At 37.9% G+C, this 27,599-nt stretch overlaps 1 protein-coding gene across 1 annotated transcript; it reads left to right on the top strand.

Moving 5' to 3' along the window:
• Positions 1-264: 264 nt before the first annotated feature.
• Positions 265-27,599, top strand: CCDC180 (coiled-coil domain containing 180). Its single transcript, XM_068199170.1, has 37 exons — positions 265-395; positions 897-1,126; positions 1,923-2,005; positions 3,261-3,370; positions 3,459-3,587; positions 3,744-3,854; positions 4,942-5,037; positions 5,286-5,449; positions 5,615-5,734; positions 6,420-6,499; positions 7,180-7,268; positions 7,729-7,848; positions 8,489-8,662; positions 9,175-9,290; positions 10,496-10,622; positions 11,054-11,117; positions 11,752-11,984; positions 12,582-12,799; positions 13,321-13,496; positions 14,604-14,784; positions 15,303-15,449; positions 15,708-15,852; positions 16,063-16,179; positions 16,595-16,717; positions 17,598-17,714; positions 18,226-18,581; positions 19,183-19,235; positions 20,031-20,112; positions 21,122-21,193; positions 22,054-22,120; positions 22,312-22,456; positions 22,816-22,976; positions 23,698-23,835; positions 24,818-24,929; positions 25,170-25,275; positions 25,819-25,957; positions 27,346-27,599. Exons 2-37 carry the CDS (start codon positions 1,032-1,034, stop codon positions 27,475-27,477), a joined length of 4,698 nt encoding a protein of 1,565 aa, XP_068055271.1. The 5' UTR covers positions 265-395; positions 897-1,031; the 3' UTR covers positions 27,478-27,599.

Genomic DNA, 27,599 nt, shown 5'->3' with positions numbered 1-27,599 from the left:
AAGGAATTGTTCCCCGTGTGGGTGCTGAGGCCCTGGCACAGGTTGCCCAGAGAAGCTGTGGCTGCCCCGGGATCCCTGGCAGTGTCCAAGGCCAGGCTGGACAGGGCTTGGGGCAACCTGGGCTAGTGCAAGGTGTCCCTGCCCATGGCAGGAGGTTGGAGGATGACCTAAGATGATCTTTAAGGTCTCTTCCAGCCCAAACAATTCTGTGATTGAAGGAACAAGGAAGGCCCTTTTCCAAGTGAAGTGTTGTATCTCCTCTTGGCTCCCAGCTTGCAGTTGCCAGTTCTGGAAGCAGGCCCGGCCAGTCAGCTGCGATGAGCCCCTAGTTCTCGGTAGGATGAGTGTGACATGTTTGTAGAGAGGAAGGCTGTAAACAGATCTTCAAGGCCAAGGTAAAAAAAGCAAAGGATTGAGCAAAAGCCAAAGGAGTTTGTTGTGTTAGTCAGTTTTCTGGCTGTTGAAATGACCCCAGGTCATTTGCATAGTTTCTGGTTTTGGTTTGTTTTAGTAAAAAACGAATGTGTTATCTCCAGCATATGCTCTCCAATGCATCTACATGTGTTCCCATCTCTTTGTTGTATATGAGGTTATATTAACTAAAGGCAGAATCATAACACAGCAGTAAAACATTTAGAGGCATAGTTAGCCAGATTTCAGGCATTTCTCACTCTGCTGTTAACTTTTTTGGTAACTGTAAGCAAGGCAAGACCATCCAGTTACTCCACTTTTCCTCTCTGAGGAAATGATTATCCTTTTTTTTTCTCATTTTGAAAATAGCCTTAGATGAAAATGGTTATGTGTGTAGCATGTATGGTTCATTATTTTACCTTTCTCTTCTGCTGCATCTCCCCTACTATTTTTCATTCATTATTTTGTCCCTGTTCTCCATTCAGTAGGTTTGAAGGAATTCTAATTGTTGAGATTATGGTTCTTTGTAGGCTGATTTAGCCCACCTTTTGGATGAAGGAAAGAAGAAGACAAGGTCCTCTAAGAGGAGTAAAAAGCACCCTTTAAATAGGCATTCAGAAATGTTTGCTGATGCCATGCCACTACCGAGTAATCATCAGAAATGTCTTGGAAAAACACCCATCAGTGATTTCACAAAAAAACTACAGTCAGACAGGTAGGGAACAGAAGCATAAAACCCCAATTATATGTTTAAAGGAATGAAATTGACAGATTTTCACTGGGAATTAGAAACTCCTGAATTCTTGGTCATAGCACTAACGACTTGTAATAGACTGTCTCCTTGCCAAATGTAAATTTAGTATAATGAACTGCTTGCTGCCCATTGAAGTGCAGCCTACCAGACTAATATTTGCAATGGCAGGCATATTATATGGTTTTCCTTTTAAAAAGAAATTGTCTTTGCTCTTAGCAATCTAGATATACACCCAGTCTGACCCATATTTTTTAGGCTGTATTTCTAAGTAAATGACTTACATGATGATGCAGTAAGATAATGTAATGAACAAGAATGGAGTTAATGCATCCATCCTTTTTTTACCCTTATCCAGCTGCTGAATAATGATACAGGGATTCTCACTGACCCCAAGGAGAAACACAGTGCCCAAGCTGTTGGGAAAAGCACTGGGCAGATAAAGGCTATTTCCACATTTCTTGATAGTGTCTCCTTAAGAGTTCATAGGTTTTTACCTTTTAGAGCTATTACATGTTCTAAATCTAGCATGTATTGCTTTAATGTCATCCTAATAGATTTGAAATTGGGATCTACCCAGATCTCAATTTGTTTCAGAAGAGGCAACTTTGATTCTTTGAATTATAGTCTTTAAAGTTAGAATGATACTTATGTTCACTTTAATGTTACATTTTGCCAATTAAAGTGTACTATACTATTGTGTTAGTCCTTCTGGTGCATTTTTAGTACAAATTGAAGCTTTATTCTCTTTCTGTTTCAGACAATCTACAACTTTTCCAGAGGCATGGGGAAATGTAGATGCAAGTTCAGCTGAGAAAGTCAGAGGCCTGCCCGATGTAGTTGGTAAAACTGGTTTCCCTTAATGTCATCTATTTAATTTGCAGTTACAGGAGATACGGTACATGTAAGGGGTTTAGCTGAACAAGATACAAAGTTCTGCTGGTTTGAAAGTAAACCAGCAGGAGAAATTAACCCCACACAAACACCTTGTGAGAGATTTTCAACCGGAGTTACAATGTAATAGAAAGATTACAGCAAATGCAGTGATACAGCAAAACTGGTTTAAAACCACAAAGTCAGAGTACCACCTGGCACCCTGTTGGTCAGGGTTGCAGTGGTTGCAATCCTGTCAGAAGGGGTGGTCTTGTGCAAGTTCAGGTCCTCCTCTGGATATCCAGTGGTGGTGGTGTCCCAAGTCCCCAGACTGCCCATATTATATACGGTGGGGTTCAGGTGGTACATCCCCCAGTGCAGGGAGCTTCACAATGGAATGGAATGATGTAATCCCATGAGTCCTAGAATATTTTTGGAGTCCATGATAGTCGTTTCAGCTTCTCATTCGGCTAGTGCATAATCAGTTCATTATGGCCCATTAGCACAGATGACCCTCACTGGATAGGTGGTGCTGCTGCTTTCCCAGCTGAGTTATTTTAAGAATAAAGAAATACCACCTCACCTTGCAGGGCTTGTCTCTCTCATTTTAACACCGACTCATTTTAACACTTGTATCCTGGGGGGTCAGGTCTGCTGAAAACGACCCATCATTAACATGTCATCACAAAATGAGGTAGAGGGGAGTAGAATACACAGTTTGGTTACACCCACATTGGCACTCTTTCTCCTGCAAGTAACAAAAATCAAGCTCAGAAATGGCCTGACACATTTTTGATGATTTGTAGGTAATTTTGAAGATGAAGAGTCTTCTAATAGAGAAAAAAAAAAAAACCAAAACAAAAAACCAGTTGTGAAATTGTTGGTCAATCACAGGTTATGTTTAGATGATAAATTCCAGTTCTGGTGTAATCGGATCTCATTCCTGAAATGTTGCAATATTTTATATAATACCTGAGTTTAATTGATAATTCCATGCTATTATCCTTCTGAAAATCAGAAGTTAATAAAGGAAATTTTAAAATATGCCCTAGTATTTTTAACCTGCATTTGCTAAGATAGCACTTCCCGTGGAAAGATGTTGCGCACTGTGAAAGCTGCACAAACTACAGCAGTCGTAGTGTAGATTTAGGGATTTGTTGTTCATGCATCCCATGTTCTGCAGCAACAGTTCCAGGCTATAGAATCCTCATTTCTTCCTTGGCAGTTCCAGAGGAAACAGGCAGCAGTACATGGAAGAACCTGGCAGAACGGCGGCAAAAGCGTCACGATGGAGCAGTGATGGAAATGCAGCAGGAGCTGGACTGCATTGGCAGGGTAAGGCAGGAGTTTTTAATCCAGTCTGGAGTGCTCTTCTAAGGTCAGGGCCCAAGATTCAAATGATCACACTGACCTACCGTTTTAGGAGATGGAAGCCTCTGTTTTGAATCTTCAAGAATTCCTTCAGCTTGAAGTGATGAAATCAGATGAAAAGAGTAAACTTCTGTTTGAAAAGATTGCATCTGACATGGCTTTGGAAGGCTTCTCATTTGAAGTAAGGCAACTCAGAGCATTGGCTGCTCAGAGCATATCTGCTCTGTGTAACACCATCTTAAGGTGCTCTGGAGTCCAAAATTAATGGGTTTTTACTTTTTAAATTTTCTTTTACATGTTTTCACTTTTCAGTGAAATGGAGAGATTTTTATTGCAGGGTTTGGAAGAACTCTGGAATATGATCCACGAGGAGTCCTCAAACAGAAGGAAGTGGATTAGGGCAGTGGATGAATCCCTGAAGGAGATTGAAAGGAGTCGAGCCATGAAAGTGAGCAGCAGTTTTAATAACTTTTACTTAGGCATAAGATTGTTATTTGCTCATATAATGCTGGGTGCAGAGCAGAGTAGCTTGTTTCCACAGGAGTCAGAGGTCTGCCAATAGTTCTGTTGTGTGGTGATTGCTTTGTTTTCCCCAATAAACTATTCATTTTACACCCACATCATCAGGAGAAGCTACTTTTTTCCTAGTTTGAAGGTATTTGTTTCTTTCACAATTACCTATACTAAAGGTACAAGGAATATGTGAGCTGCTTTTATTTCCCTCGAGGGTTGTGTAGGTCAAACTTCCATTTGGTCTGTTATTTTTGGGGGGACATACCTATTCTGCAGCTGAGAAGGAGCATAAGCATGACCTAGCTTGATTTTAGTTTGGGTTGGCTGGATGTTGCCAGCAAAACGTGTTGCAGTTTTGTAGTCTTCAGCCCAACCTGTAAAAGTCATTGGACATCAGAGGAAATGTTTGGATTAAAAAAATTGATAGACTGTGGAAGAGCTTGCTGCACTGTCCTTGTAGGCAAAGAAAAGCTTTTTGTTCTACCAGTGCCAGTTTCTTCTCTTTTTGTAATTCAGGTATGATGAATAGGTCCAAGAGTATCACCAGTAACCTTTCTGGATTAGTTACAATAAATGTCAGAGATGAACATATTTGCTTTAATTTTGTGTTTTCCTCAAACAGGCACTGGTGGATTCCCTTCAGATATTTGAAAGGAATTTGGTTTGATTTTTAAATTCATATTACAGCCTGTTTGCAGAGCACTCAATTATCACAGATATTACAGAGCAATCACCTGAGTAGTAGCAAAGTGGAATGTTTTAGTTAGTGTTTTTATGAATTACTGAAAAAGTCAGTCTTTAAGGTAACTAAGATTCATATTTTAAAATTTGCTTCTCAATCTGTGTGTCATCCAATTAATTATAATTCACTTTAATAGATTTAATTAATGAATAATTAATAAATCCAATGGAATTCATTTTAATGGAAAAAATTCTCTTGTTCATGTAGTTTTTTTAATTTGGGAAGGTGATACTTGAGTTAACTTTTTGTTGTTGATTTTCTTTATTCTTTTATTGCACAGATAACAGATGTACTGACCAAGTATACTGTGAAACTGGAGGAAATTTCCTTCTTATTGGCAGCTGATGTTCACAAGCTCATTAACAATAAGGCCATGGTAAATGTTTTACCTGGGGCAGGATAGCAGTCTGAATATTCCTAGAATGTCTTTTTTTCCCAGCTGAAATTAATTTTTTCTGCCTATCATTTACTGAAATATAGAGAGGTTTCTACTTTGCAGGGTATTTGTTATAATTTGTATTCTTTTTTTCCCCTCATTTTCTGTAGAAGACACATTTTTTGTTTGTTTTTGCATGTTGTATGCTGCTTCTACTCCTAGGTTTTTGTTTTTTTTTTAATGCACAGAATATAAACAGAGTACTGCTGGGTAATAAGAGGGCAACTGCCAAGCTGCTCTTTAATCTAATGAAATCAGAGCTTGAGAAAGAAAAATTGCATCAGCTGAAATGGCAAGAGAGAGTCAAGGACTGGAAGCTCATCCAGAAGAACTGCGTAGTTCAGAGTTTCAGGTCAGAAGTTTGCAGTCTTATTTTGGACAATGAATAACACAAAGTGACTCTAGTGTTCACTTGTGGTTTCTATTAAACCACAAGTTAAAAAAAGTTATTTTTTCTTTATACATACCATGTATGATACCATGTTTCCACTATACATATCTTTTTTCCATCCTGCAGAGAATTTATGGCAAGTGAAGAAATACAGAATCCCCCAGCTGTGAAAATGGAAATGGAAAATATGATAAAGGAGCAAATTGTCCTTAGTGAACAGAGACTGAGGGTTTTGAAGCACATTGGGTATGGCAAAAGAGGATATAGCATAAAGGAAAACAGTTTTTGCTGGAGTTAATGAGGAGCTTGGCTACAAAATGCACTTTGCTTTCTGTCAGTGTGTGATTGTTAAATTCAGCAGTAAGACAGGGTCTAAACCTATTTTTCTACAGCTCTTTTTAATGGAAAAAATGCATTCTTGATTTTCACTGCACCAGCTACACTAAAGAGGTGGTGATCAAGGACTAAAAATGCAGGAATGCAAAAGTAAATCTTACTGACATTTGAAACGTGGTAGAAATAGGCAGACAAAGGTGGAGAACTAGAAGTTGGTGTTTTTTTCTCCATGGGATTTAATTTCTGTAATAAATTAAGAGAGGAGTATGGATAGAAATCTGACACTGCTGTGTTTGAATATCCATCCTGAACACAAGAAACATTTTTGGATGCAATGAATTACAGTATTTATAGGGAGTTTTTTTAGAGTGGATGTAGGAACAAGGTAGATTATGGTTCCTTGTTGGGTAGTAAACAGTTGGCCTCGAACAACAAGAGTCTCTTTGGTTGATTTTCATTGCAAGATGGCTGTAAATAAAATAAAGCACAGTAGTATGGATGCTCTGATTCATAATTTTGTATTTTATAATAGTTTTGTATACAACTGACTGGTTTGTGTTTTAAAATACCTGACTCTGGTTTCCTACTTTGATAGCGCCTTGTTGCCTCCAACATATACAAAATCTTACATAAACAAATGGTACAGAACTCTGGAGAATTTAAACAAAAGTATAGGTAAGTTGGGAAATCATAAAACAGTCCGGAATTCAAGCAATACTTTCTTTTTTCCTGGGCAATGATGAGGCAGACAGTTGCTTTGAAAGTGCATGTTTGTTCTATTCTTTGTTCCTTTATACCTTCTCAGCTGCTTTGAGCTGGCAGTAAGACCCAAAGAAGCTGCCTGTGACATCACTTTCCTTTGGCTGGTACAAACACTTGTATATGGTGGCATCTAGCAGGAACTGGCTTGGTTACAATTAATCTGGGGAAATAAAAGTTTAATTTTGACATGGATCAGTTCTCAATCATACAAAAATACTCCTTTTTAACTCTTGGAGAAGAAGAGGGGAAGAAGTACTGGAGGTACTTCCTTCCTCTATGTCCTGTAGGGTGCCTTCCCTCTGTGTGCCTGCCTTCTCTTGCTCCAGAGCATGTCCTGTTGTGATGTTTGTAGCCTGTATGGTAGCAAAGAAGTTGGTAGCAATTGTAAATAACTTGCTACTTTTAGGCATAATTATGAACAGCTGTGTATTAAAACATCTTATTTGATTGGTTGTTAGTGTCACACAGATGTGTGACACTGCTGGGATCTGTTCCCTCTGCTGAGATTCAGCACGGGGCCTCTGCCATGTTTCTTTTTCACACTGCAGTGTGTAATACAGAATTTTGACTGTGGTCTGTTCCATATCATTCAGACACCCATAATGCAGAGTGCCTGGAGAAAACGCGTGTCCAGTATGAGCTGGTCCAGGGCAAATGTCAGGAAAAAGTGCAGACCTGCAAGGTGAGTGTCCCAGCTTTGGGTGTGGTAGCCATGGTACAGTGTGCCATTACAGTAACATGTGTTTGAGGATCCACCAAACACTGAGATGACAAGTGAAATTAGTTTGTAACCTCTGTCTTAATCAGTTCAAAAAGTAACCATCTGTTGGTTTCACAGTAGTGTTTGGTATTTGTACTTGAAATGTGTAAAAGCCATAACAAATGCCAGTAATGAAGGGGCTGCTGTCCTGTGTTTATGTGGAGGGTGTACGGACCCTCAGCCTTTGTGCTACATCTATCTTATCTTGGCAAATCTGTCTTACTTTCTGTCTCAATTTCTCCTTCTGTATCCAGTTGAATTGTAGTGTTTACTAACAGAATGTGGGATCTAGGAGGCTGAGCCTTTCTCTGTCCATCACAAGAGAAGAAACACTAAGTTTAGTCATCATGCGTGTCAATAATTTGCTATTCTTTTCATTCAGATGACCCTGTTGGATAAGAATATTTGCTCAGTAGAAGGTGTTGAAGTTGTACTTTCCAACATGCTTCAGATGACTGAGAAGCTAAAACACAGGTTTGAAGAAGAACTGGAGCAAATGGATGTATGTTGATTACATTTGTTTTTATCACTTCTTGGGATTAGTCTGTTCTTCCTGTGCTCCCACCTGCAATGCCTTCTGCATTGTAGGCTATTGATGTCACATTAGAAAGAGCTCCACAGTGTGACTAAACACTACAAAGAAACAAAGTTTGGTGTGGAAGAGTTCACGTGGAAGAGTTCATAACTACTGTGTTTATTATTTGTAATATATGGTATTTTTATTATCATTTATATGTGAAATACATATGATAAAGATGAATGACGTATGGCCCAGTCTGCCTAAAGGCAGAGGAATAGATTTAAATGATCTCCCAAATGTCTTCCAATCTGATATGTTGTGATTCTATACATAAAAATGACCAGGCAGTTGTTCCTAAAGAGATACATTGTAGAATGTGATTCGGTGCTTTACAATGTCAGAATAAACAGAAGTTTTGATACATTCAGCTTGTAGAATAAAAATCCACATTCTTACCCAGTTTACTTGGATTTTTTTTTTACTCTCCACAAAGAAGACACAATGTTGAACACCAGTTGTGTAATTGCAGGCAGCTTTTTATCATGTTACATGTCCTCTTATTCATTCATTTCACCTTCCAGCAGTTTAAAAATAACTTGTTCACTTGAATGTTTTTCTTTAGAGTGATTTTAAGGAGATGGCTAAATGGCATGAGCAGCATTGTCAAGGCTTGTACAGCTGTGTTCAGGAGGCCATGGGTCTCTGGGATGTCCATCTACTGAAACTGTCCCAGCAGGAAGATGTACTTCAGGAAAAAGTAGATAAATACAGATTGGAACAGGATAACATAATACAGGTATAAGCATAAAAACAAGGATGTGGCGTAATGTAAAGAAAGGACTTCGTAATACAAAGAACCCTCTGGAATTCAAAACAGCTGCTATAAAATTCAAAACATAATATCTGACTTTTATATTGGAATTTCTACTTTTCAGTTTCATTCTGTCAAGTGCATTTTTGCTAACTGCTTGATTCACACTGAATGGACAGTCCTGTCTTATTCTTGATATGGCAAAAGTGATAAAGATCACTGCTGCTTTCTGTCCAAAGTGGCTGCAAGTTGCTATTATGAGATCTTGTGCAGGTATGGAGTCTGGTTGGATGCCAAGTTCTCATAGCTACAACAGCCAGCTTGGGGTGGCTGTGTCAGAGCTGTTCATTATCTAGGAAGGTCTTCATAGGTGATGAGTTTTGCTAAGGTCTTGGTGTAGAATATATGTTCATAATCAAATTACTTGAATCCTAAATAGTTATGGAGATTTTAGTATCTACTATACCATTTTTACTAGCTTTTTAATGTGGCCTTAGGTGATGAAAGATGATCTGGATACAATTTTGGAAAAAATGAAAATGGCGAGCTGTGAAGAAGAGCTGAAGGAATATTTGGAGAATGCCCTTTCTTCTTTAGATCAAATTAGAACCAGGTATGAATTTTGTATAAAAGTAAAGCATATTTTAACACTGGTTGTACTACTTAGGCCTTGTTTATGCTGTTGTGTGAAGGTATGGAAAAAGAGTGTATTACTTCATGTAAGAATGTAAAATAATGTACATATTGAACAACGTTAAGGCAAATGATACCCAGAGTTTAGGAATGGGATGAAGAAAGACTGCTATCATTCAAAAACCATACCACATCAGTATTCCTGTGCATACCATCACATCCATGCCTTATTCAGAAGTAGTAGTTCAGATTCTTGAATCACAGGAATCAAAAGTTGGTCTGCACCATCACATCTGCACTCACAGACTTGATCTCATTCGAAGTTGCAAGGGCTAAGATCTTTAAGTAGCCAAAGTATTTATTTTGGTAAGCTCTCTGTTATCCTTCTCATGATTAGGCATTTGCAACCTTAAAATCATATAAAAATTGGTACAATACTGCTCTCCTTGCTAAACATCTTAGCAGCAGGTGTGAAACCTGAGAGGAAACAGCTCTGTTCTCACACCCAGGAGGTCTTTTCTGCCTCTTAGATCAGAGGCATATTAGAAGAGCAGTATGGACATGAGGGGCAGATTCACACACCTCACAGTGGCATTGTGGTTAGAGCTGGGAGTTTGAGACTCTTAGTAATCATTCAAACAATTTTTAAAAAGCCAGAGTTAACAGACCAGAAGTGAAAATACACTGTAATCCATCTGAACACATACATAAATTCCCCATAATTATCTTTGTTTAGGAGACAAAGCAAATGTAAATGAAAACAAGTGTGAACACTGATTTTTCTTGAATCGAGACTCAGCTTGAACCATTAGTTTTTATTTTCAAGTAAAATGAAACCAGAAAGGCTCAGTCACAGCTGAGCACAGTGCAGAACTAACAAGGAAGACAGTAATTTGACCTCTGTTATGTAAGCAGTGTTTGAATGGCTCTCCATCCAAAAGGAAGGATGCTAAAGGCTTTATTGTAAATATTTCTTAACTTTTGTGCATTTATTTATTTGTAATGAACTAATCTCTAACAAGCCAGGATGTGATTGTATTCAGTATAAACAGATCAATGACAACGTTCAGCCTAAAGGTTTTAGGAGTATGATCAAAAAAGTTAGATTTAAAGGCACTGTAGTCACACTTAATTTTATTTCTATACATATTTGAGTCTCTTAAACAGTGACCTTAATTTTGACAGGAATGAGGCATTCAAGCAGCTTGTAATGAATGAAGTAATGGTTTATCCAAAAGCTATTTTGTGGGAGTTGATTTCTTACAGTATATCCATCAGCCAGCATTTTAGTGTGAAGGAAATCTTCAAACAGGTAAAAAGAAAAATTCTTCTGGTTTAAAACCTAACTGGTGTATTACTTTTTCACTTTAGAGAAAATTTACATTACCTTTAAAATTCAGATTATATAAAGTACTGTTTCAGCCATTGGATAAAGTGCTTTTGGTAGAGATAGCAGATGGAAACCAAAACATTTCTCAGTCCCATACTTTTAACTCTGTCCTTGTTAACAAACAGAATTCTGGCAAATTCACTTGGCTTTTGAACAGAAAACTACAAGATAACAGACTTACAGTAATTGATTTGAGTGTTACAGGTTCTTTAGATAATGAGTGATCTGTTCAAGACTATCATATCTTCCTGAAATAGATACATTTTGAGAAGGGATATGGATTTCTTAGAAGAAAGCAAATCCATATTTTAAAATGCTGTGGTGGGTGTTTTTTGTTGTTGTTTTGCTTTTAGAACTTGCAAGGCATGACAGACTCCACCGTTCAAGATCAAAATAATACCTCAACAGTCCAAACAGGTATTTCTGCTTGGTTGTTTTTCAATCTCTGTTTCTTTGGTTTGTAACCAGAAGAACTCTGCTTTAACTGTAAATAAGTAGTTGAGGCTTCAGAATGTGAACATATGGTGGAGCAGCAAGCTGAGAACATTGTGCAAAGAGAGGAAAATCAGAGTATCCTGAGTTGGAAGGGACCCATAGGGATTGTGAAAGTCCAACTCTTGGCCCTGCCCAGACACCCCAACAACCCCACCCTGTGCATCCCTGGGAGCATTGTCCAAACTCTCCTGGAGCTCTGACAGCTTTGGGGCTGTGCCCATTCCCTGGGGAGCCTGGGCAGTGCCCAGCACCCTCTGGGGAAGAACCTTTCCCTAATATCCAGTCTAATCCTCCCCTGGCACAGCTCCTGCCATTCCCTGAGTCCTGTCCCTGTCACAGAGAGCAGAGATCAGAGCTGCCCCTCCACCTCCCTTGAGAGGAGCTGCAGCCACCAGTGAGGTGTGACCTCAGTCTCCTCCAGCTGAACCAAATGCTCTCAGCCACTCCTTGTATGGTTTCCCCTCCAGACCCTTCACTATCTCTGTGTCCCTCCTTTGGACATTTCTCTGATAGCTTTAGGTCTTTCTGACATTGTGGCATCCAAAATTGCCCCCAGGGCTCGAGGCAAGGACATTCCAGGCCAGAGCAGAGCAGGACGATCACCTCTCTCAGCTGGTGCCAGAAGATAGGGACAGTTGTCAAAAATCAGCTGGAGAAACAAAGCTAACAGAGAAACAGGTGATCTTGGCACGGGAAATTGAAGAAACAGAGGAAGAAGAAGAGGAGGAGAGTATTCCTCATAAAAGTAAAGAAAATGAGCACGCAGAACAGGGAGTAAGCATTACACAGGTAAGTGAGCAAGAGAACAAGTTTGAAGGTGAAGGCAGTCTTGTCCAAAATAAGGAGGAATAGGAAGTCTTTTTGCTGAGAATGAGTAGAAAGTAATTTTTTTCTCAGTTTGCTTACAAAGCACACAGGGCTCTAGATCCTTTTATGGGCAAATGGAGTATATAAAACAGTTCACAGCCATTCTTTTGGATCTTTTACCCTTGTAGAAACCCTTTGCATAATTTTTTAAAATTCTTTTATCACACTGTTCTCAGTCTGTGGCGAATGTTTTAAGCTAAGTATTTGTACCTAAGTATTAATTTTTCAGTTTCCATGAATGTATTTTATAACAAAAACCTTTTAAGATGTTGTCAACTCTGCCTATGTCTTGCTGGCATATGAATATATAAATATATAAACATATAAATATACAAAATATAAAAATCTATAATATATAAATATATAACAATATAAATATTGCCAGCACTGTGTAAATATCCAAATTGACAATGAGAACATTATTCTAAATATCCTCAGGATTCCTACACTAGCTGGTGCACTGCTGATTCTATGCTGATGCCTTTAAAAGTAATGTGACAATTTCCAACAATTTCCCAGTCAGTGTCCAAGAGCAGCGAGGCAGAAAGTGCTGAAATTGCCACCGAGGTTTTTTCCACTGCTAGTGGAAACACTTACACTGTTCTTGGAGTTGAAGAGGCAGGAAAGACTGACATCACAGAGAGTTATTTTACAAAATATGAAAAAGAAGAATCACTTCCTATGTACCTGAAATATGTACTTCTCACAGAAGCCATATTTCTTGAACTGAAAAAAAGGTGAGCTGAGAACAATTACTGTTATTTCTTTCTCTTTATGTGATAGACAAATTTCAGCTGTTTAGAAAAAACAGTAGACTAGAGAGGCAGAAGTTATCTAATTGCTACCATATAATTAGATATTTATATAGTTAGATTTTGAAATATAAAATTATGATTGTACAATTATTATGTTATTCCACTTTTTAAATTGATACAAATATGAGAAAATGTTTATATTGCTTTGTATCCATGGCTGTCAAAGTACCACATTTACCTTTACAGAACATTCATATTTTATGGAAAATTAGTTAGAAAACATACTACAGAAAGACAAGTAATTTGCCCAGATTCCCTGCCATGAAGGTAAAATGCCTGGTACTCAGTGCTAAGCAGCTACCTCAAAAACTCTACCAGTATTGTGCAAATGGTACTGAAACCATACCTCCCTATAGCCAGAAGTCGAATAGAAATAATATATTCAATAAATTCTTATTTATGATTTACTGTTCCTCACTGTAATATTTCTTTTTCAATCATAGGATTCGCCTCTGCTTTTTTGAACACTTGGAGGAATGGTTTGCAGAATCCTTGTCCAACTCCTATGTCTTCGTAGCTGCCAAGAAAGAAGAGCTGAATTCAATACTTATGCTGCATCTTAAGTTGCATCAACAAAAGCAGGAGGAGATACAGACAAATATCTACAATGTTCGAGCTGGTATTGACATTTTTGTTGTATTCTGAGCATCACATGTCTTCATTTAGAGATGGTCCTAAGTGGGCCAAAATATGTTTCAGCAGAACTTGACTCTGTAATGGAGGACAACAGAAAGCAGTTGACTGTCTGTGAATTCCCAGTATATTATGTTGCGTATTTTTAAAATGATATTTCTTTTCTGTAGCTTTTCCATGTTTGGGCTGTGTTATTTTTGGAAAAATAGACAGCAGTGCCTTGATTAACAACTGGGAAGACGTTAAAATTCTATTGTAGAAGACGTTAAAATTCTATTGTAAATGTTTGTGACTTCTCATCCACCTTGAAATTATTTAACAAGAATTTTTGGTGTACAAAATAATATTTTAAAAGTGTTGCTGAAAACGAAATTAGCAAGTTGAGAGAGCCAAAATATCAGGGCCAACCTTCTGAAAACATGAGAGGGGGGATTTAACTCTGTGAAATATCACTGAGCAGCTACAGAGCCTCCTCTAATGAAAACTCTTTTTGCATGGGAAGTGTCAGGTTTTTATGGTGAGAAAAAAAGTATTTTAGACAGGTTTGTTGGTTTTTAACACATAAACGAAAAAATTCTTCTTTTGGAGAACAGGCAAATAATTTTTCAATTTCCCTTTTTCTGCACAGAGGACAGGTGCTTCTTCTGGTAGCTTTATTGAGGTGTTTGGCTGGCTCTTGATTTATACAGCTATCATTCCAGAAGAGAGACCAAAACTGATTTTTTTCTTTCCCTTACAAAACCGGGAAAAGTGGTTCCATTATAAAATATAACCTTTAGTTTTGTTGCAAAACTGAGAACAGAGGGATAATGGAGATGTCAGCAGTGACCAAAAATAAAGGAAAAAGAATGCTTGGAACAAACAAGAGGCATTTGTGGTTTGAATGGATTAGGAGCTGTTAAGGATATATGTCTTTTACAGGAGAAAAGTCAAAGAAACCAAATGGAATGTATTTAATCTGTATGTTTTAGCTACTATGAGGTCTGGCTTTGTTTATTTTGCTGCTGCTGATGATCACAGGTTAACTGGGCATTGTGATAGTTCACAGTAAACAGGAAGTAATGTCCCTGTTGTAAACTTCCTTTCTTCTCAGCGGAGCTGTCACTTCACAAAGAGCACCTTGAGTGCCACTGTGCAGTGCTGGCAGAAGGCCTGAAAAAGGAGAAAGCTGAATTCCTCCGATTCTCGGACCAGCTAAATAACCTCAACACAAACTTTCATTCCCGAGTCCGTAACTTGGAGTACGACTTGCTCCACGCTCCTGTGACTGAGCAGTAAGTGTGCCACTGCTGTTGCTGTGAGTCTCCCTAGTTAAATACTCCTGATTGCTGTCTGAGATGTTTATGATTTGCATTCTGAACCTGTTTTATATGTCATTGCTCTTCAATGAAGACTACTTCATAAAAGTTGAAAACATGTAAAGAATTTCATTCTCTTTCCCTGATGAAATTAAAATCAGGACTGAACACATGGAAATTCTCATCTCCTTTCAAAGTGCTGGCAGTAAGTAGCAAAGATGTTTCATCTGTTTAGATTTTATCTGTTTACTGAACTTGCACAGCACTGTCAGTTGACTAATTGTTTTTAAAGAAAAGTGCCCAATAGTATCAGCTGTTGCTGATACCTTCCATGGGTTCATCCAAACCATCCCAGATCGAGGAGTTGCTTAGAGAGTCATAAATCACTTCTGAGTCCTTGATATTTTTCATGTCTTTACAGCCAGCAGCTGTTGAATCATCATGTGTGTTCCTCTTCAGACATGTTTTCCCTGTCTTTTTTTATTTGCTGTTAGGTCAGCTTCTTCCAGCCATAATCTAGAATCAGAGCTCCGCAACCATCTGGAATCGATCAGTGTTACTGTGAGAAGTTACCAGCAGCACTTGGAGGAAGCTTTAGGAAAATTAAGGGATTCAAATGTGGCTTTTCTCAAAAGTTGCAGGTATATAGATTTCATGGAATTGTTGTTTATAAATGGTGACCTAGTTCTGGGAATCAGTGTTTGTTGCATAGGCAGAACAGTAAAAGTAAAGTTTATTTTGTTATTCATGTAGTTTCCTATTTAAAACAAGAAATGTATCTTGTTAAACCACAATTATTATGCTGTTTTCATCACATTTGTGTTGTTTCAGGGCTGTTTAGCTAGAATGGTCTTGGAGTAAAATGACTCTCATCCAATTGTTAATATGTTTGCTTTCAGATTATTTTCAGAGAGTGGTGACTTTGCATCTGAGGAGGTAAAGTTTTTCAACGAGTGTCTTCAGAAAGAAAGTAAGCAAATTGACTCCTTTGAAAGTTCAATCAAGACAGATGTGGAGAAAATAAAATCGAGCTGCTTGGAGCAGGTATGCAGAATTACATTATTTAAAATGATGTTTTCTATTGATGTATTTGATGTGATTTGAAGTCAGCCTGCTTTCAGATTAGGAGTGTAAATCTGTCCTGTTTGGCAATGACATGATGGAAAAAATTTGTAGAATGGCAAGTTCTATAATTTAAGTTTTAAAAAGTGAAAAATTATCTTGTCCTGTCTTTTGTTTTTGACATTCTTAAAGGCTACTGAACTTTTCAAGCAGTCTGGAAAAAAGTTTGCTTCTCTGTCTCTGAGTCGAGCCTTTATGGAGAAGGTCCATCAATATTTGAGAAAGCTACGACAGCAAATCAAATCAGAGGTACAAATAGAAACATCAGAACTTTGCTTAAATTCAATATAATAATTTTCTTTTATACCTTTGAGGAAATTTTATCTGAATTCATAGTGTACAAATATTACATAATTTTTAATGTTAATTTAAAACCTGTTTTCTGTCACTATCCAGTGAAAAGTTTATTTTTAATACTGCTGCAACTGTGCTGGAACACTATGGCCTTGCAGCGCACTGAGTATGTACATCTGCATTCACCAATATCTTTGTGTGGTGCAGCAAACATTGAAGTAATTCTTCTACTGTTTTCATCATCTTCTCTCAGTGCTGGGGATTTTTAACCAGTTTTTATCAGTAGTTCTAATGGTTTGAAAGTGGAGCCTCTGAAATTCCTGTGAATGGGGACTTGACTTTAGTTTCTTACAATTTGCTTCTGCTTTAGGTAGCGAATTCCAATTTGCAGTCAGTCACATTAAAGTCTTACCTGGAAAAGCTCCAGCAGAAGAGAGATGCTTATGTTCATTCTACTGCAGATAAAGAAGTAACTTCTAATCAGCATGACATGGTATTTAATTTGACTTGTTATTAATTGTTATTAATTTGGTATAAACTAATATTTTTGAGGAAGATTTATGTTTCCTCATAGTTGGGGCTGGGCAGAAACACAGAATTTTTGTTCAGAAAGGTCCTTGTCCTGGATTCAGCTGGGATAGAGTTAATCTCTTCTCAGTAGCTGTTACAGTGCTGTGCTTTGGATTCAGAATGAGAACGGTGTTGATAACTCAGTTTTTACTAAGTCCTGTTTATTCTAAGTCAAGGAAGTTTTTTTTCCGTGTCTCCTGCTCTGTCACTGAGGAGGTTCACAAAGGAAACTGAGAGGGAGCATAGCTGAGACAGGTGACCCAAATTGGCCAAAAAAGGGACATTCCCACCCATGGAATGTCATGTCCAGTCTATAAACTGGGAGAGTTATCTGGAAGGGCCAGTCTGAGCTCAGGAAGGGGGGGTCTGGCATTGGTCAGCAGGTGGTATTGTGCATCCCTTGTTTTTCACTTTTTATTATCATCATTATTATTTACCATTATCACTGTGTTTCACTTTACTTTCAATTATTAAACTGTTCTTACCTCAACATAAAAAATTTCCTCTGATTCTCCTCCCCATTCCACCAGGGCATGGAGGGAGAGAAGGAGGGTTGAGCTGTGTGATGCTTCATTTCCAGCTGGGTTTAAAACCACAACAGTCCTTTTTGGACAGTCAGTACCTGTTTTCCTGTTTGCCAAACCAAAACCTCAGCCTCTTATACAATCTCATTGCTTCTATGTATGTGTACATAAACTGGTGACAGAACAAAGGCAAATAATATTGTTTGCAAGAGTCAGCATGTTTGAAAAGGTTAGAACAGTCAGTTTAGTAAATACCATCTGTATTATCATATCTTTCAGGCTTTAACTTCTGAAGAGTTGTATGCTTTTGCCAGAGAGGTGTTGGAAGAGCTGAAAAAGAGGAGCAAGTATCTTGACTGCTTTGTAGTAAAACCAAAGATCCCACATGCCACTGTAAGATAACACTCACATTCTCTGTATTTTATTTAATGTTGAGAGAATTTTCATATGTACATGTTGTAATGGCTTTTCAGAATTTATGCTTTGAATTCTCAAATGAAAAAAGAATCTGCATTATGCCGAGTTGTCAAACACACTGTAACATTAGGACTGCCTTTCTAAGAGGCTGAGTAAATCACCAAGTTAACAAAATGCTGAAGAGATACATGGCATTGCAATGAGTTGCTCAGTTCTTCACAAGGGTTTGTTTTCAAGGTGTAGCACTATTCAGAGGTACATATTCCACAGGTTTCTTTAAATTTTTTTTTAATCCCAAATGTGTCCTGAATGGATTTTGTTTTTATCACACGGGTTGTGTTTTCTTTCCTCCCTTTTCTGGAAAGTGTGTCTTTATTTTGTAATCTCAGTGGATCACTGTTTTAAGAGTATATCCTTAAATACTGTTTATGATGATTATGAGAACCTACTCTTAACTGCTTTGAAGTGGTTTAGAGCTGAATAGCTGTAGAACATTGCTGTTAGAATGACAAAAAAATTTATTTCAGCCTGTGAAGCAAGATATTGTCTGTTTAGAAAATCTGCTCTAGTAGTCAGTCATTACATGGAATGCTTTCACCAACTGCCTGCTATGGTCTACAGGGCTGCATTTTTCTTCCCACTTCAGGAGGCCTTCACCACTCCTGACTCGAATGGGAGGTTACAAGATTTCATTGCTCCTGCTGTTCCAAAAGAGAGTCTCAGAGATGAGAGCAAAAGGATGGTGATGGGACTGGATCCTGACAAATTCCCTTTGTTAAATCCAAGTGGAATGGATACATCAATATTTGATGATTTGGCAATAAAAGTTATTGAAAATTTAGCTGGGTAAGTACTTGTGTGCCTAAAGGTATTTTTCTGTCCCAAGTCTTTATTTATATTTTCTTTGCCCGGAACTAGTGAATAGCCTGGTCATAGGTAATACTACTAGATATTTTCTAATCAGTCTAAGTTTAAAAATTAGTCTAGCTGAGACTGCTTTCTTTTTAAAACCAAGATTTCTCCTAGCCAAAAATACCCTTTGTTGAGTGACATCTAGTATGCAATGATAAATTTTAAGTATTTTAATTTTTGTCTTCTAGAGCCTTATTTTAGTTAAAGGTGATTACCTGCTCCATAGTTGACTGAATATACAATGTGTAAAATGAAGAGTGAGACAAATGTTTGTTTTGTAAATAGTATTTTAATGCAGTTTTGCTTGTAGAAATTCAGAAATTCCAGTTAAACAATCAGTCCTGTGAAATTACTTCTACATACACTGTCAGTTGTAAAAATAACCCTAGCTGTTAAATACGATCTCCGAAATTCAACTCACTTAGGACATGATAGGGATAGAGAACTTGCCTAGTTTGCTGTATAATATAGTCTAGAGCATAAAATGACAGGGTATGCAGTAGTACTTAACTCTTTTTTTTGTTTTTCTTTTCAGATTTGACCCATCAAAAAAATACCAAGACCTAAATTGGGGGAAAAAGAATCCAGGTGTGCCTGTATTTCTTTAAATATTTTCTTTTCTTCTAAATTGTAGTTCCTGGCATTTTACTGCAAAGGTCTAGCATGGTCCAGGCCAGTGACTTCTATGCTAGGAACTCTGAAATAGTTGTGCTTCTCAGCTCTTTCCCTGGACATCTTTACTTGGGTAAAGATGATTTTGGGCTCCTAAAGCAATGAAAACTGCAGAATGAGATCATCATGTTATAAAGAGTCCTTGTGTTTGTGATAGCAAAAGGGAAATGGGGTTGAGAAAAGAAGCAGAGCAGAAGTCATGAAGCATATAGGGAATCAGGGATCCTTCTCACAGTGTATCATCATCTGCTCAAAGGTGAGCACAGAGGTAACCCCAGATGCTCCCTACCTAGTGTTCCCATTTCCTCATCTCTCTTCTGCAGACCTTGACTCCTCCAGCCATTTCCAAAGCTATCCTCAATCTCTTCCACATTTGCAAGTCCCCATGACCACCAATACTATGAATGCAGCCCATTCATTCTCCTTCTTCACCTGCCTCCAATCTGCTTTAAATCTCCTCCACCTACCATGAATTTTCTGTGGCATTCCTGGGACTCATGCCCCAGCACATAACCTTTACTGCTGTCACCACTTCTGGGTTACTTCAGGCCTGTCTGACAGAAATTGTTCCTGTAGTTGTCCCCTCCATATTGTTAGGAAACATTACAGAAATAAGAATACAATATATATATATACACATAAAAAGCACTTCAGTTGGCATTTATGCAATATTCTTCTTTTCTTGTTAACTATAAGCAGTTCTTCCCCCAGTAAAGAAGAAGGTATCTGATGCACATTCTCAGAAGTCTACTAGCAAGAGGTCATCTCGGGATGGAAGCAAGCGAAAAAAAAGGTGAGACCCCTAAAAGGAGGAATTCCACTTCAAATATTCCTATGCAAAAATTTACTTAAACTTTGTCTGTTCATTGAAAGATTCTTACTGTTTATTTGTATAGCTTTCTTTCCATCTACTGCTTATCACTTGGAATCTCTTACCTGTTAATGTCTACATGATCAGCTTTGGGGGTTTTTCCCCCCAGATTTTGACTGGAAAAATATTATCCTTTTTCTCCTTTATCTGTTGCTGTTTTGTATTTTGAAGTTGTTGAAATATAGATTAACCCTTAAATCAATGTGGCTTAATTTTGTGTCTAAACAGTTTGTCTTCAGCTTAGTTCACAGATTGATGAAATGAGCTGCTGTAATAGTGAAAACAACAAAAAAAATTTTAATAACTGAGAGTTTAGAAGAGAATTCTGAGAATCTTTTTCCATCCAAACACTATCTTTATATTGTCATGGTTTGGGAATGGTATTCCCAGTTTTGTGCTCCTAGCAAAACATTCCAAACTGTGCACTGCTTGCTCACTCTCCTTTCCCTGCAGCAGCTGGAGAGGAAAATGGGAGGCACAAAAGGTGGAGATAAAGTTGAGTTAAGAACAATTTACTAGAAACAGCAATGAGATAAAAAATAAACAAATAGTAACAGCAGCAATGTTAATAGCAAAGTGTACAAGAGAGGCAAGTGACTCACATGTGAATGCTCACTGGGAGGAAACCCCTGAGACTGCCACCACATTCCCCAACAGCAGGGACCCTTCCAGCCACCCCCACAATGATGAGAAGTGGTAGAGAATAACCTCCAGGTCCTGGCCACTGGCTGGAAGATTGGCTGAATTAACCCTTGCAGAAATTAACCCTGTCCTGGCCACAAACAGGACACATAGAATACTAGTTCTAGAGTTAGGTTTTTTCTAATTTTTCTTCAGTTTCATGTCTATCATATGACTGACTAGCTCAAATCATCAGCCAGAGAAGGAAACCACTTCTGGATAGTTTCAAATGAATGTTTTTACTTTCCAGTGAAAAAGGCAGAAAATCTCTTACCAAGGATGAGAGATCACAGATATTTGGAAAGAAGGCTACAAAGTCTGAGTAAGTCCTATATTTCCAGAACAAGAAGTTAATCTTTAAAAACCCTCTATGTATGTATGTATCTATCTCTCTATCTATCATTGTGACCTATAGAGTTCACCATTGAATTTTTTAATTTAGCCTTGCTATTTATAGGTCAAAGTACTTCCAGAACAGTTCCTTTTTGCAGTGAAGATGTAAGGCATCTGGTTCATTCTGTCTGATGTCTGAAGTGGGGGTCTTATTGGAGCCATTTTGTACATTTATAAGTGGGTGGGAAATGTAAAATAGCCTCGCTTTCAATTTTCACACCTAAGAAGACAAATACATTTTATATCTTCATTCTTGTACTCAGCATTCCATTAATGGGAATAAAAAAGGAGCAAACACGTTCCATTCTTCTTCTGTAAGAAAATTTTCATATTGTTGATATGAGCAGCTGTAGTCTATAGAACTGAGATATTTTGTACATGCAATATAAAACTATTTAAATTAATGCTTAAGATGTTTAAGCATTTTGGAATTTTATTCCATATTGTGTTTCAAAATAATTCCAGTAAACAGCTAGACCCACCTTGAAATATTTTTGCTTTATCTAAAATGCATGGTAAGCTCTTTGGGCACAGGAATTTGGCTAAGATTGCTTTTTTGTGACAGTGACATGGCAGTGTTCTCCAGTGAGCAATTACAATAGCCCCTTGTCCTGGCTGCATCTGAAGAGAATCTGTGCTAATGTGCATTCTGAAGATTGTTTTGTGTATGCTCTGAAAAATATACTAAAATTAACCTGAACAAAATACTTGAAAAACAGTGAATATTGCCAGTGTGATTGTTTAACAGTGTGATAATATTTTAAAATTTAATTTTTTTTTTGTTTTCAGTACTTTTAAGGGGATTATTATGAATATTCTCTGGAATGGTAACAACACCTTGCTCTGCCTTGGTGAGGTAAGGAAATGTCATGTTCTTTAGTCAATTCTGCTTTCATAGGTGTACTCCTGTGTCAGAAAAATAATTTGATTCTTTCAATATTTGGCAGACTGTCCAAAATTTTTCCTCTTCTCCTACAGTTATATACCTAGATGTGACATGTTTAAATGTGTTATCAACATTTTCTGGTTTATCTTTCCCTTCTGCAGGAGTTCTATGGAGGAAAGAAGAATCCTCATATGGGAATGCTTGATGATCTGCCAGACACATTTGAACACTGGGCAGAAATGCTCAGAGTGAAACTCCTGTCATACCAAAGGCAGACAGATGATTACTACAATTTTTGTCTTAGAGGTAAATTCATTCAGTTAAGACTTGCATTTTCCTGTGTGTGTAATTTTTCAGTAAGGAAGCTGAATATTGCAGTGACCAAGAATTACATCATTGTCCTAATCCATCAAACTCAGTGGAAAAACTCCAGTTGACTTTACTGGAATTGAGCCAATATTCTTTTTGTATGTATTACCAGCTACAAAATGTTTAGCAGAAGGCCACTTGACTAAGTTCAAAGACATGTTCAAAGTCACATCTTTGAGCAAGTGTATGTTTCTCAAAGCATTGCACCTAGAGAAAGGAATGTCAGGGACACAGTCTCTGTGAGAGAAAATTCCAGGCTGTTTGTGTCACATGCACACCCTGTCTTTTCCAAAAAGAATTTCGGGATCAGCTGAAGTGGTTTGAGGAGGAGCTCTCTTCTGTTTCCCAACTGGTCGTGGAAAGTCTTTTAAAAGAACATGAGCAGAAGCTCAGCTCTTTTACTGGTCATATTCAGCATCTCTTCAACAGGCAGCTGAAAGACTGGGGGGATGTGAAGGTATGTATCATGGTCATACTGGAATGCTTTGTGGTGTAACCCATGGTAAGTGCATCAGATTGATAAAAATACATTTTTCTCATTCTCACTGTTTGCGTCATCACTCTGTGCTGAGCTGACCACAGATACAGTTTTCTGAGTTTGCAGTTCTCTGCCTCTTTCTAATCTTCTCAGCTCTGCCTGTCATCTTACACTTGGATTGTCAGCTCTGTGGGGGCTGTGACCTTGTGGTATGGCCAGACAGCTCCTACTGTATGGGTGCACTCCTTTGTAAGAACTGTGATGTAGGGATAATGAAATACTGTATTTACCATCATTCATAAAAGAGGCATATATCAGAGGCAAGTAATATCAGAACTGAGAACAGAATCATAACAGAGATTACACAGAAAATGCTGAAATGTCTTGAGATTGTGTCTGAGTATTAAAAATTAGGTAAAAATGACAAATATAAATATAAAAAATACCTTGCTTACCACGTGGTAGAAGAGATGATTTTTTTGTTGAAAATAAATCCCAAAGTGAGACCAGAGGCCAGCAGAGAGGCAGTTTGGTGCATCTTGCACTGCAAAGCTTATATCCAGACAGCCAAGAAATAGCTCCATTTTCCTTGTCTTTCTGAATACCTTTATTGAAAATGTTTGAGTTTTACTTCTTCCTTTTCATGACTCACAGTATGTTCTTTACTGAAGGCATTTCTTTCTTACATATTTTCTTAAAGACTGTGCACTGGAGAAAATTACATTACTCCCTAGGACACCCAAATAACTCTCTTCAGCTGGAGGGTTTGTGCCAAGAGGAAATAAAAAGGCAAAAAGATCAAACTGATGGTGTTAATCTCAACACAAAGATGCTGCAGGTAATTGTAAAGCCCTTGCTTAAATACTGTATTTGGAAAGGAGGGTGTATTTTGGATACATTTTTCCTCCCCGTCCAAAGGAAACCTGAAAATTTTCTCAGTTTTAAGCAATCCTGTTCATATATTGCCATATTTTAAGTGGTGTATTGTCAGCATTAGATCAATACAGACATAAATATATCTGCACACATGCTGCTGCTTAGATACACTGTGGAACTTACTGATATTTTATATAATTCATAGAACCTGCTGGCTGTGAGCTTAATGGTGGGTAGGAGTATTGGCTGTGGTGGTGACATCCTCTGGTTAGTTCTCTTACTTCCAGACAATAGATGCCTGGAAGGGTTTCTTCTCTGTGCATGTCATTAGTGCAGATAATGACACTTTTCTACATATGATTAAGAACTGAAATAAGCTGAATTTACAAGAGAGATGCAGGAATCAAAATACTTTTCCCCCTTCGCCCCCTGGGTTAATTGAAGGTTGGTTCCCCAGCATTAAAGCCTGTTGTTTAGTTCTCTCAGGCCACTTACTCCAAATTCTACACTGTCTGCAGAGTACTGATATTTTTAATTCCAAAGTAGTATCTCCTACTCCTAGCTCTGCATACAGACACAGAAACACCCTGATTGAGAGTAACACCTGGGCTAAGCACTTCCACCCCAAGTACCTGAATTCCAAAATGATCTTCTCTTTGGCTAGAAGCTGGTTTTATCATGTTTAACCCAACTATGTAACTACTAGGTACCTGTACTCAAAACTCTACAGTTTTATGATCTTTAGATAATCAGGCAATGTTAAGAATACTGCAGAGACACTTTGAGACCCTTTTATGTGCAACTTTGAGCCTTATGTCTGTTATCTGCAGCTGCTGTGGAAAGCCAGGGTTTGATATTTGTGTAGTCTTTCATAGCCATGATAAAAGGAGAGGAGATCCAATTATCAAAGGAATTCCTCTTGCTTGTCTCCAATGTTGCAACAGGATTGTGCTGCTGAGTGTGCTAAGAGCTTTTTTTCTGCACTGGCTGCCCTCACTGAAAAGCTCCTCTTGGAACTAGATGAAACCATCACTGTTGATGACGTAAAAGAAACAGGTAAGAAAAGAAGAGATTGCTTGTTCATGCCTCCTCTCCCTTGTCAAAGATTGCAGCAGTGTGTCCCTAGAAAGAGGAGGCTTTGATATGCTATAATATTTTAAATTAAAGATTTGCATAATAAAGCATGCAAAGCTATTTCTTGATCGCGTAGAGCATTGAGCTGCACAATTATTCCAAAACAGTTGTATCCCTGACATGGTTTTGTTTCTGCTGAGCATGTCTTCTATTGCCTCCCAGGAACTGAAATACCTACAGAGAAGATGCCAACTTTAATGTGTCATAAGCAAACTGAACTTCCTGTAGGAACCTCCAAAGTTCAACAGTTAGTCAAACGAGGAAGGAGGTAGTATTTGGAGATACTGAACACTGTTCTGTCTAATTCCTCTGCTCTGAACTGATAACAGGCCCTGTCCTCATAGTTTTTGCTGCACTTGTTGAAACTGCTGCTCATCATTAGTAATGTCATTGAAGTAGTAATGAAGTAGTGGTAGTTTGAGTGGGTAATAATTTTGAAGAAAAACTTGCAGTAGATCCAAATAAAGGTGAATTACATATAGTGTTGTAAAACAATACCATGTCACTGCTATTGCTGTGCCACTTGTTTGTCAGTAGTTCTCAATTCATTACATTCAGATCTATGAATACTCTGTGTATTGTCATTCAGAAGAAATTAATTCTATACTGGCAGGAGAGAACCTGGTGCTTTAAAATAACAGGTGGTTGTAGCAAACAAAGATGTTTTTAGCGTAAACCTTTTGTGGGAAAAAAAAAACAAACAACATTGATCTTTGGCACCTTAGTACAGGTAATGTGAATTAGTATGATCTGTTCTCTTTTCTATCTTCTTTTCTCATGTGTTTGTTTTGGTTGGTTTGGTTTTTCATAGGACTTGGCCAGGAATACCCGAGACTACTGTTCCCGACACTCCAGAGTATATTCTTTGTAGAGGAACTGCATCAGTTTCAACAGCTAAGACTACCCTGGGCCATCTGGCAGTGGTGGATGCAAGACAGGCCGCATATAAGGTGGGTCTTTGGGGAAGGACTCTTGAGTGGGCTGCTGCTGTTGTGGGTTTGGTTTTTAAGAAGACAATTATAGAACCTTAGTTGTAAGTTTTTAACGTACACGCTGTTTGCTGGTCTTAAGGCCCTATTATCCATGTGTAGGAATCCTTTCTCGTGTCCATTTCTTTGTGATGCTGTCAGAAGCAGACAGGGTTGGTTCCTCATGGAGTCTTCTCATTCAGAGACATGACAAAGGGGAATTGTTTCAGCAGAGTAGCATGGATGGTGTCAGAAACAGGACACTTCATTTTGTCAGCATCATAGTTCCAAAAGCAGCTGTGCCCCAGTGCCATTCCAGTCTTGCTTGTTTTCACTCACCTTTCTTTCTGAAGCCTTTAGCTCCAGCCTTAGATCACAAAATCTGATTTTTCCATAAAAGATGAAGAGCTGTAAAATATTTCATACCTATCTTATATCCACAACTATCACAGATGACTGTTTCCACCATCAAAATGATCACTCTTTCTTCACTGAGTCTGTTGAAAGAATGCAGACAACTCTGCCTCTGACTGGCACAGACAATGGTTCTCAAAACAGCAGTGCTCAGCTGTTAGGAGAATATTTTTATGTTAAATCACTTGGAGATGTCTTTATGCATCTGACCTGGAAGTAATTGTACTTCCACTGAACTAAATTAACTTTTTAAAAATATATGCTTTTAATAGGGGAATGTAAAATATACTGTCAGTGATGGCAAATGCCATCAAAAGTATCAAATTGCATGTGTGTTTTATGTATCTAGTTCTGGTGCCCAGGAACTTGATTACAGCACAGATTTGAAGGAAATGTGGTTGTTTGGACACAAATGGTTGATAAAAGGATTGGATATAGGATGCATGCACGCCACACGAGTATTTTCCTGCACGTGTGTTGCGTTAAAAAATACAGTACTTCTATGTTTTGGAGCATGGACTCTTTAAGAATATTAAAGTGCCTTGAGGTTTTTATGGTAGTCTATAAGTTTCTATCTAGAAGAAATAACTTTTTAGCAGTTCTGTAATAATTCAATTCATACTTTTGAGTTAAGAAGCTCCAGCAAGAGCCTGAATGCATCCCATGTTGTCTGAGAGAAGGCTACTCTTAGGAACTAATGGAAGTGAGATGAAGGTCTTGCATTTTAGCAAAATTTAAATATTGCTGATAATTTAATTTCAGAAGTCTTTAAAAGGAACACAGAAGGAACACTACTAATAGTTAATTATTCATATTAGTTCTATTGTCAAAGGCAAAAAATAAGTGGCCTCTATGAAGTCTTCTGACACAAAGGATCAGGACCTGAATTTAGGCAAATAAAATTATATTTCATCAGTACTAATTTTGTCCTTAATTGTTGTGTTTTTTTAATATAGAAATACAAAACTAAAGTTGAACAGATGTTTGCCCAGATCAAGGAAGAAAGTGCAGCTCAGCTGCTGGCAATTCAGCGTTGGAGTGATTGGTGGGAAGAATCTGTTCGGAAGATAAAGCGACTCTACATCTGAGATCAGTCAAATTTTGCTGAGCTTTGTTGGTGTAAATTGACATATTTGTATGAATGTCACTGATATTTTTTCTTTTATCTTATTAATCTGTTGCACTGAAAGAAGCTACATTTTGCCTTTTT

This window comes from Anomalospiza imberbis, chromosome 9, assembly GCF_031753505.1.
Source record: "Anomalospiza imberbis isolate Cuckoo-Finch-1a 21T00152 chromosome 9, ASM3175350v1, whole genome shotgun sequence".
NCBI lineage: Eukaryota > Metazoa > Chordata > Aves > Passeriformes > Viduidae > Anomalospiza > Anomalospiza imberbis.
Note: the sequence above shows the minus strand (reverse complement) of the source record. Positions and strands in the feature narration are given on the sequence as shown.